General features: G+C 31.2%; 1 protein-coding gene across 1 annotated transcript; it reads right to left on the bottom strand.

The window, feature by feature from the left end:
- Positions 1-308: 308 nt before the first annotated feature.
- On the bottom strand, positions 309-11736 carry LOC127739292 (acyl-CoA:lysophosphatidylglycerol acyltransferase 1-like). The gene is made up of 6 exons (XM_052250960.1): positions 11644-11736; positions 10090-10309; positions 8497-8711; positions 7476-7612; positions 5057-5175; positions 309-1204 (listed from the first exon to the last, which is right to left on the bottom strand). Exons 1-6 carry the CDS (start codon positions 11644-11646, stop codon positions 771-773), a joined length of 1128 nt encoding a protein of 375 aa, XP_052106920.1. The 5' UTR covers positions 11647-11736; the 3' UTR covers positions 309-770.
- Between the last annotated feature and the right edge of the window lie 179 nt (positions 11737-11915).

The raw sequence follows: 11915 nt of genomic DNA on the forward strand, positions 1-11915 counted from the left end.
TCCCTTATAATTTTTTAAATGTTTAAAAAAAACTATGGATTAATACCTTAGCTGTGCATCAAATCGAAAAAAAAAACGGCTTTTCAATTCTTAATTTCAAATTTTAATTCTTAAAATAAAAATAACACCCAAGTAAAAAAAAAAGGGTCATGTAACTCTTACAAATTGTCCTTGCTACAGACAAAATATAGGGAAACAAATATCCGTCCTCAAGTTTTGGAAATATAAGAAAATGATTTTAAATATTTCTCTTATATTACAACCTCCTCCCCCCCCCCCCCCCAAAAAAAAATAAAAAATTACCCATTGTTTTCAGGGGTGACTGGGTCACCCTTATTGCCAAAAAATTTGGTTCTTAGTACTTTCCTGATTTTTGACTTTTATGGCAATATTTTTCAGTGGACCCCTTCCTTCATCTTCAACAAAATATAGCATGTTTAGAGTTGGGATTTTTAAAATAAAAAGTTAACAAATATAAAAGCAAGAATAAGGTAAAAAATAAATCACTAAGTACTTGGCAAGTACAGTTTTGAACAAATAATTCAAATGAAAACATTTATACATACATAATTAAATCTACATTGTTCAATAAAATGGTTTAATTTGTTATAGCTATAAAACAAAAGTAACATAAAAAACAAATTTTCTTTAAGCACCTGAAAAGTACTCAAAACAAATCAAATTTAACAAAAACTACATAAATCTCTAAAAACTCAACACAGATATTAATAACAATAAAATAAAGCACCAACCAATCAAATGACTGCATTTCAAAATATTAAACTAAAACAAAAACCAATGACTGTGAAGAGATGTAAATATATAGCATGCCAGAATACATAAGAAGATATGAAGTAAAATATATGTATGAAGACGATTCCATAATAATCTACTTTTATTTCTTGTTCTGACAATTTTGGGAGATGTCGTGTCTGTCTGTCTGTATGGTTCATAGATGTCTTTTTGTTGTAGTACAGTTCCAGTAATTCTTCTTTTTCAATATATCTGTCATATAACCATGTCTGTAAATGGTTTGAATCGTGTGGTACTTCTGTAACTGGATAGGCACGGTAGTGAACGTTTATATGACGTGGAGAAAATATTCCCACCATCATTCCCGGGAAACTTAATGAATCTCGATCAGGGTAACCAATGGTTATGTCTATTACCCATTTCAGCTTTCTCTTGGCAGGAACTGAACTTTCTACATTTAAAAAAAATTTATTATAAGCATATTTTCAATGCACTACCTATACATGTATGAATTTGTAATTTAATCTCTATACAACAATTTATAAATTAATTTTTGAAAGTTTCAACTCTTTTGCACTAAATCAAAAGTTAAAATGTTTTAGAGATGCTTTATGGTGTTTTGTTAACATTCTTATGCTTTAGTCTGTCATGTTAAAACCCCTTTGTAGTTTTTTTAAATTTATCTTTTAAACTTGTTGATTGTACCTTTGACTAGGTATTCTTGTGTTCAATATATTTGACTCCCCCAGTGCAATGAAATAAGTATCATACATCCATATTATATATTATTCTTGTGCTTAATGGCATCACCAAGATTCTAAAAAGCAATTTGAATTTTGGGCTAAATTTTTTAAGTTGATACCATTTTTGTGATAAATTCAACCAAAGTGTGTCAATATTACCAATAATTATATTACAACAGTCGGTTTTACCTAATTTTAAACATACAGGTTTAGATTATAAATAATGATAGTAAAATTGAAAAAAAAATTGACCTTTTGCTTCTTTTTAAGTAGGGATGTTTATACCTTTGGTGCAATCATTCATCTGTAAATTCTAAATTTGTTGAAAAAAATGCTATAATGAAGTCTTTACATAATGATCTAATACTTTCTTAACAGATTTTTCCCAGCAGTGGGAGTATTTTTCCTGTAAAATTCAAGATTTCAGCTTACAGATTATGTAATTAAATTTTACTGGTTGCGAGCAAAATTTTACATTAATTTTAATTAAATAAATATTTAAAAGAAGCGATTTTTGAAAGAAAATAGAGGTATGATACTTAAACAAGTGATTTTCATGTCATTATCCCAGATTCAGTACAGGGTCATCCTATAAACACAGATGTTGGATACATCATTATTAGTCCCAGAATCAATTATATGATATATTTAAAGCTACAATAAAATTAAATCACTTAGTCCAGTGATTTATTTGTACTACTTAAATAGGTGATTATTAAAGAAAGACAACTCTTACTTGTAACATTTGTCCAGTAACATTTCTGGACAAAATATTACTTGAATCAGTGATTTAAGAAATCACTCATTTAAGTAATTCCCCTGACTGTACAATGTTGACTGCTGTACCCCAACTTTTGACATTTTGACCTATTATGTCTGTATGTTTTGCTCACACATTGTTGTTAATATAATGGAAGAGGTTTAGCTAGCTATAAAACCAGGCTCCGTGTTGAAGGCCATACTTTGACCTATAATTGTTTACTTTTAACACATTGTGACTTGGATGGAGAGTTGTCTCATTGGCATTCATACCACATCTTCTTATTTATAATTAATCCACCATTTTCTACATAAGGAAATGCCTGTACCAAGTCAGGAATATGACAGTTGTTTTCTACGGAAGCCTTTTAGGACCATGTTAATTCACTTTTTACAATTTGATATAACAAATTATGAATTTGATATAACAAATTATGAATTTGATATAACAAATTATCAATTTGATATAACAGATTTTCAATTTTGATAAAAAAGATTATCAATTTGATATAACAAATTATTAATTTGATATAACAAACTATTAACTTGATATAACAAATTATTTATTTGATATAACAAATTATTAATTTGATATAACAAATTGTGAATTTCTCTACAAATAGTATGATTTTATCATAATAACGATTAATAAAAAGTTGCATAACCCGAACTGGCGCATTTCGTGTATTAATTGATTGTTTATCTGACGTCCAGTGACAAATATCTAATGCATTTTCAAAACTTAATTTACAGGTTTAATGTTTCTATAACCAACCCTCCTCTCCTTTCCCCTTTATTTGAGACAGTTTTCGGGACTAGTTTCTCAATTTCGCACATGGGATCTGGTGCTTTAGAACATTAAATATAAAAGAGAAAAGGGGGAACTTTTTGATCAATTTATATTGCATATTTTCAAGTCAAAGCGAAACGAAGAGTTCTATTGAGATGTTGGTATATATAAAAAAAGAAGATGTGGTATGATTGTTAATGAGACAACTCTCCACAAGAGACCAAATGACACAGAAATTAACAACTATAGGTCACCGTACGGCCTTCAACAATGAGCAAAGCCCATACCGCACAGTCAGCTATAAAAGGCCCCGAAATGACAATGTAAAACAATTCAAACGAGAAAACTAACGGCCTAATTTATGTACAAAAAATGAACGAAAAACAAATATGTAACCACTGAATTACAGGCTCCTGACTGGGGACAGGCACATACATACAAAATGTGGCGGGGTTAAACATGTTAGCGGGATCCCAACCCTCCCCCTAACCTGGGACAGTGGTGTAACAGTACAATATAAGAACGAACTATAAAAATCAGTTGAAAGAGGCTTAACTCATCAGATGGATAAAATACAAATACTACAAACACAAGTGGACGTGGCCGGGTAGTTGTACACCCAAACAACAAAAAGACACTAAGTACAGATCTGAGAGTAGTTACTGACAGCTAGTTCAAAGCCACTAACAACTTATATTATCAATCCGTACATATCCAACATCCAATGGATTTAGTGTAAAGACGTCATAAACAGTCAGAGAAAAACATGACCTTGTGCAATGCCAAGATACAGGTATTGACAGATTGTAGATCTATGAATGTGTATATGTATATAACAATAATATTTAGTTTGCTTTTAATTTACTGATAACAAAATCAATATTAGTACCAATAAAAACAATATTTAATGATCTAATTACAGTGTTGAATTGGTAACCTTTAAGAATAAGTTTATTTAAAGGATCGATAAGTTTACCAGGATCGTTTCTAAATTTCCGGGCACGGTAAACAATATTGCCGTAAAAATGAGGATGTGCAATCCGGTTTGAAATAAGTTTTCTACAGGTACAACCAAACATCAAAACCAAATCTTTATATCTGTGGAAGAATTTAGTAAATGTTTTAAGTAATTTGCGGTAACGAAATCCCTGGCTTAATAATTTACCAGTAATACATAGATTACGTTGGTGTTTTTAGGAACATAGGAACATGCAAGGATAAAAAAATGCTTTTCCTTCTTAAAAAAACCAGGCATGTTGCTTTGATAATTTCAATAGGAACATGACTGGATTTATTAAACATCCTTCAATTCATCACTGCATTTGTCTTAAATAAATTTGTTTCAACATATATTTTTGATTTGGATTTTTTTATTAAAAATAAAGAAACATGCGTGAGATTTTGAATGATTGTGGACTTTCAAAATTCTGTTAAAAAAGACCACACGAGTATAATCTGAGCACATTAATAACGTTGTATATATAGAATAAGGATTTCAGATCATGAGCAATGCAAAAAACATTTAGGTCTATATCTCTATACAGTTTAAGCGTTTCACTTATATATCCTTTATGTCAAATAAAGAAAGGGGATAACCCCAATCCATGCATAAGAAATTTGACATATCAAATTTTCTTTCTTATATCAAATTCATAAATTGTTATATCAAATAATTATAAACTCTTATATCAAATTGATAATCTGTTATATCAAATAGATAATTTGTTATATCAAATTAATAATTTGTTAAATCAAATTGATAATTTGTTATATCAAGTTGTAAAAAGTAAATTAGCATGGCCCTAAAAGGCTTCCGTAGTTTTCCATTTGTTTGATGTGTTTGAACTTTTGATTTTGCCATTTTATAAAGGACTTTCCATTTTGAATTTCCCTTGGAGTTTATTTTACTTTTTACAACCTGCTGACAAATTTAAGTGTCAAGACCCTATACAAACAAATTAATTTCTTGTTGATCTTATTTTAAGTGAACTATTGAAGGAATTGTTATTACCTTTTTTCACTCCATTCTGTAGAGTATCATGATATAATGAATCTGTTATGACCTTGACTGCTCCAATTCTAGGCAGTGTCACATGTTCTAACACGGGAAAATTATGTTTCTTGGCATACCTGTAATTATATATTAAAGCATTCAGTATTAAATTAAACATATGAATTATTATTACAAATATAAATTTCTATATATGTATTCCAAATTATAGGGCCAACATAACATGCATAAGGCATATTAATCAATATTAATTATACAGAAAAGAAAATACATGCACATAATCATTGATGGATTAATTCATTTAACACGAAATTAAACAAACTTCTGAGAAACTCCTTCAAAACTGATTTCAATCAGTTTAATTGAAGTCTGGAGCTGGCATGTCAGTTAACTGCTAGTAGTCTGTTGTTATTTATGTATTATTGTCATTTTGTTTATTTTCTTTGGTTACATCTTCTGACATCAGACTCGGACTTCTCTTGAACTGAATTTTAATGTGCGTATTGTTATGCGTTTACTTTTCTACATTGGCTAGAGGTATAGGGGGAGGGTTGAGATCTCATAAACATGTTTAACCCCGCCGTATTTTTGCGCCTGTCCCAAATCAGGAGCCTCTAGCCTTTGTTAGTCTTGTATTATTTTTAATTTTAGTTTCTTGTGTACAATTTGGAGTTTAGTATGGCGTTCATTATCACTGAACTAGTATATATATTTGTTTAGGGGCCAGCTGAAGGACGCCTCCGGGTGCGGGAATTTCTCGCTGCATTGAAGACCTGTTGGTGGCCTTCTGCTGTTGTCTGTTCTGTGGTCGGGTTGTTGTCTCTTTGACACATTCCCCATTTCCATTCTCAATTTTATTCTAATTTCTATGCCCCTGTCGTAGCAGAGGGGGCATTAAGTGTTACCCTTGTCCATCTGTCCTGTCTGTCCGTCCGTCTCGTCAGTGGTGTACGTCCCCAAAATTGGTTTCAGTTCTCCAACTTTATTTTGCCTCAACCAAATGTTATAAAACTTATACACAATGCACAATACACAGATCAAGTTCACTATTATCGTTCATGCCCCTTTATAAATGAAAAAATTGCTGAATTTTTAGTTTCCGTGCTCTAATGTTAGTTTGCCTCAACCAGATGTTATGAAACTTATACACAATGCTAATTACCACAAAACACAGATCAAGTTTGAAATTGGGTGGTGTCACTTTTACCGTTCTTGAGTTATGCCCCTTTATAAATGGAAAAATTGCTAAATCTGTTATTTCCGTTTTCTAACTTTAGTTTGCCTCAACCAAATGTTATGACACTTATACACAATGCTTCTTATCACAAAATGGTCTTAACTACGTGAATCCTGCATCGGTAAGTGGAAGTTGACTCATGCATATTTACAAGCAGGGGCATCTGTGGCCCATAGACTTTTTTTCATGTTGTGCTGTTGCACTACTTTCCCAGGTTAGTTGGAGGTTGAGTGATCACAGACAAGTTAAACCCATCACTTTCTCTATGTGTCTGTCTCCAGTCACAATAGATATAAGAAGATGTGGTATGAGTGCCAATGAGACAACTCTCCATCCAAGTCACAATTTATAATAGTAAACCATTATGGGTCACAGTACGGCCTTCAACACGGAGCCTTGGCTCACACCGCACAGTAAGCTATCCAAAGCTCATAAAATTACTAGTGTAAAACCATTCAAACACGAAAACCAACGGTCTAATCTATATAAAAAAGAGAAACAATTATGAACCACATCAACAAACGACAACTACTGAACATCAGATTCCTGACTTAGGACAGGTGCAAACAATTGCAGCAGGTTTAAACTTTTAAATGGTACCAAACCTTCACCCTTATCTGAAACAATAGTTTAACATCACAACATAGAAAGACACACAATAAAATATCAATTGAAATGGCTTAACTCAATCAAAAGACATATTAACACAAGTGAACATACACTGAACAAATAAATTTGATCTATGATACAATGTAAATACAAAATCAATAAAATAAGGGATGAATAATTAAAGTAACAGTATCATACCGCTGTGAAATGTTAAACAATTTTAGAAAACCAACAATATCCTGAAACAAAAATTCGCCAAACAAGCCTGTAATCCAATGCCATATTTGTTTTTCTTTTATATTGTTTTTAGCATAAATCAAGCCATTAGTTTTCTCTTTTGACATGTTTGAATTGTTTTAAATTTTCTTATGTTGTGTGCATTTTATAGCTTACTATACTTATACTGTATGGGTTTTGTTCATTGTTGAAGGCTGTACAGTGACCTACAATGTATATACATGATATAGTTGTTTACCATCTTCATCCTATAATCTTTAGTGGAAAGTTGTCTCATTGGCAATCACATGACAGCTTTTAATTTATATTCCATTTGTTGTCATATGTCATACTTACTGTTGACTTGATTTTTTGCGTTTGTACAGAAATCCTCCTTCAGGAAACACAACTATCCATTTTTTACCTGTCGGCAGGTAAGAATTTAACATGTGCTTCTTTAATTTAACTAGTTCTTTATCTCTACCATCTTTGCCCTGGAAAACATGAAATATGGGAATAAAGTTTAATTCAGTTAGAGTTAAATCTTTCTCGGGTATATATATTAATTCTTTAAAACTTTGATCCAAATTATCCAAAATAATTTTGAACAGTAGCAATGGTAGCAGGTGTATTAATAATTCCTCTAAATGATGATATTTAGTTGTAACAAGGCAACACACAAAGCATTTTAAATAGCCTCTTGGTCTTACCTGATGTGTATGATACAATACAATCATGACAATCAAGGTTATTCAGTTTAAAATCATTATATTGGGGATCGTTGTGATACACACTGAAAATATCTATATTCATGTTGAATATATATGACATCTTTGATTTTTCTTGTTTAATTTGTTTAAAATTTTGTCTGGACCAGAAAGTTTACTATCATATATATGGGTTTTGCTCATTGTTGAAGGCCTTACTGTGACCTATAGTTGCCTACATATATGTCATTTGGTCTCTTGTGGACAGTTGTCTCATTGGCATCATAACACATCCTCTTATTTTTTACATTATCCATCCCAGCAAGCTCCTTTATAGTAACATTAATCAAATCATGCCAACATTACTGATTTTTTTACTTATTCATCGTCTGTGTACTGCATACACATCAGGGGATGAAAAATTCAAAAATTTTCTACAGAAATTTCAGATAGATACAATAGGATTTTCCTACTAAAATTTCAAAAACATCAGAAAGAAATTCTAACAGGATGAAATTATTTGCTAAGATATTATAAACATTCAATCTATCATTATTATATTACATTTGAAAAATTTGTGGTCACACAAAAATAAGATCCCAATATTCCAAAATAAAATCCATTGTACTTGTTAACCTCAGACCCCTGGATCAAGTATGAATTCAACTTACCTGACATATAAAAAAATCTTCATGGAAGTAGGATATCCATCCAAAGTTCGTAAATTTAAAAATATAGTCCATGACCCAAGTCATTGATCCACATGCCAGACCTTTTGGGTACATACTACTCATTAAAATCGGTACATCAGACGTGGATTGGTGATTTACTAAAACCAACGCTTCTTTGTCTAGTATGCTGGTTAAATCATCCCCTGATTCTATCACTGAAAACAGCATTAAAAACATATAAACATCATAAATAGTATTGTTAAATTCCCAAAAATACAACATAGCATAAAAAATTTACATACAAAAAACAAAGCATAAAAAATTTACAAAAAAAAACCAGCCAGTCTGCACTAAAAACTGTTTTAACAAACTAGCCTGAAACCCCAGCTTAAGAGTTTTTCAATTAGTCTAAACAAATTGCTATTTCATTTTTACTAGAAAGAACCAATGTTACTAGTCTCGGCATAGGGGTAGTGGTTAAAGGTAAAGACTTCATTTAAAAGTTATCATAATTGCCATATTAAACATGGTAAATTAATGTGGACAGGTAATTCACTATTACTTAGGCTTCTTAATTAAGTACCAGTATATTGATAAATCACCTCTAAATTCCACAAGAGACTGAGAACATTAAGTGTTTGGAAATTATTACAATTGCAAGTCATGAAATGAGTTTTCAATTGACCAAAATGATAATGGTGAGGTTCTGCATTGGGAAGAACAGCCATTTTGTTATTGTGTCACCTGCATGTCATGCATTTAATACATCTAAATCCTTGTTACCTACCAAATTAATAATTTACTAGTATTTCATAGGTCTCTGGTCTCATGTAAGTCAATCCAATTTGACTTCTTTCAATTTCAATTCAAAACTTCAGCTTCAATCCTTGATGTTGTATTACTTCCAGTCTCTAAACAATGACATCCCAATAATGAATTCTTAATTGACCCTTTACTTTGCCAATTATGGAATACTTTGGATTCAATTATTTTCGTAGCAACAATTTTTGTGGATAGAGGAAGAATTGTATTTTCATATTTACTTGATTTCGTGGTTTTGCCATCATGTATATAAGTCCTAAGTCAGGAACCTGATGTTCAGTGGTTATCGTTTGTTGATGTGGTTCATAAGTGTTTCTCGTTTCTCGTTTTTAATATAGATTAGACCGTTGGTTTTCCTGTTTGAATGGTTTTACACTAGTCATTTTTGGGGCCCTTTGTAGCTTGCTGTTTGGTGTGAGCCAAGGCTCCATGTTGAAGACCATACTTTGACCTATAATGGTTTACTTTTATAAATTGTGACTTGGATGGAGAGTTGTCTCATTGGCACTCATACCACATCTTCTTATATCTCTTTAGGAAATTTGTACTTTGAACATTTAAATTTGTCCTTCACCTTTACCAACGAAATCCACGAAAATTGGTATCCCACAAATAATAAAGAATCCACCGGCTCATGAATTCAATATTTTCCTTGTTTTGTCACAACTGATGGAAGAAAAAACCCATTGAGCAATTGTAAAAAATTACAATCAATTAACATGGAATGTAATCACATCAATTTATTACAAAAATTATCATTATAAAATATACCTTTATATCCTCCTGAGTACAACCAGCTCGCTACCATTCCCAACAGTGCTTGAAACAGACGTGGCTCTACATGTGTCCAGTAGAATTCTGGGTAATATTTTTTTATAGGATACAAAAGCAAGGCATACACAATGTATGCTGGGATAGCTATCAGGTTAGCAATAGTGATAAACAAGATACGAAAAAAATATCGCATATACTCAAGAACTTTCTTAGAAACCTGAAAAAAGAAGGACAAAATGAATTAACTATCAAATGATTCAAATATCATGATCAATATTTATTATGAAAACATAAAATTGAGAATAGAAACGGGGAATGCGTCAAAAAGACAAGAACCTGACCAAAGAGCAGAAAACAGCCCAAGGCCATCAATGGGTCTTCAACACGGCGAGAAAATCCTGCAACCTGAGGCGGGCTTCAGCTGTTTATTTAGAAATGTGGTTATAAGATCAAACAGTTTGTTATTAAACAATTATAGTTTATAATATTTAATGTTATAATAATAATGTTTTCCAATAATGAAAAGTACTTGTGTTAGATTTAAGTACAAACTTGAGCATGTGTTGAGTATATCCTACATGTCCTATTTCAAAGTGTACATATATAGTTAAAGTTGTGCAGCAATAAATGACTGCAAATTTAGAAATTATTGTGAGGTTTATAATAATGCAAATAATGTGACTGGGTGAGTATCGCAATAATGAGAACTTGCATTCTGATATCTGATACATATATAGCTGTATGCAGATTTTCCTGAAATTGCAATAACTAATCTCACATTTTTGTCCATTCTTCAAAAATCGCAATAATACATGCATTCCATGATTTTTGAATTTACAGAAGATACATTTGTAAATTTGTTGTTGGGTCTTTAAAATGTATATCTATTCCACATTTTCTTTTGAATCCTATTCAAAAACTCAAAAACATTACTACTAAAGAAATAATTCTTTCATGACATATTCTATGCTTATTATAACCATGATAACATGAGAAGGCAATTTTCCATGGACTTCAAAATACCCTAACTTGGGCTGGATCAACACAAAACAAATGATCCATCCATATACAATGTATATTGCTGTGAAAAGAATAATATGGAAATTGAAAATTGAATTGAAGTACATGGTGAGCATCTGACTAATAACTTGATAATAGATATCTGATTCGGTGATTGTAGAAAGTATGAGGACATTGACAAGTAAAACAAACATGATTATAACCAATAAACATCAGAGAGCGCTTCAGGGAGCACCTTCCTATAAGTATAAGTTATGTGATACGGTGTTTTGTGTAATTCTATGGAACGCTGGATCACAGTAGCTATTCTAATGCTTGAAGAGAACGAATATATGATGATGGAAACTATAACTATTATTGATAGTCAATACAACTGTATGATTTAAGTCTGAGATGTAATAAAAAAATATCAACATCCTCAGTCAGCTGATAATGACTGATGTTATCAATTATTGTGCAAAATTTCAATCAAACATGTCTTTTATCCATTTTGACACCAAATATCATAAAAAGCTAAATATTGTTATTTACCATGTTGAATTATTGTTTAAAGACTCATAATCTCATCAAGGATATTTTTTCAAGTACTCGAAATTGATCTCATGGCATATAGTTTGAGTACTCTCCCCTTTATTTAGTGCATCGTAAATTTCGACCGGAAACGAAATTCCACCTACTTTTCAAAATTAAAAATTATTGAGGTTATTTAAATTATTATGATTGATGATTTAATGTTTCTCTCTATCATTTTTATTTATTTAGAAACTCATTTACTGTGTAAGAAACTTATTACTAAGTGGTTA

Source organism: Mytilus californianus, unplaced genomic scaffold, assembly GCF_021869535.1.
Source record: "Mytilus californianus isolate M0D057914Y unplaced genomic scaffold, xbMytCali1.0.p SCAF_4, whole genome shotgun sequence".
NCBI classification, from domain to species: domain Eukaryota; kingdom Metazoa; phylum Mollusca; class Bivalvia; order Mytilida; family Mytilidae; genus Mytilus; species Mytilus californianus.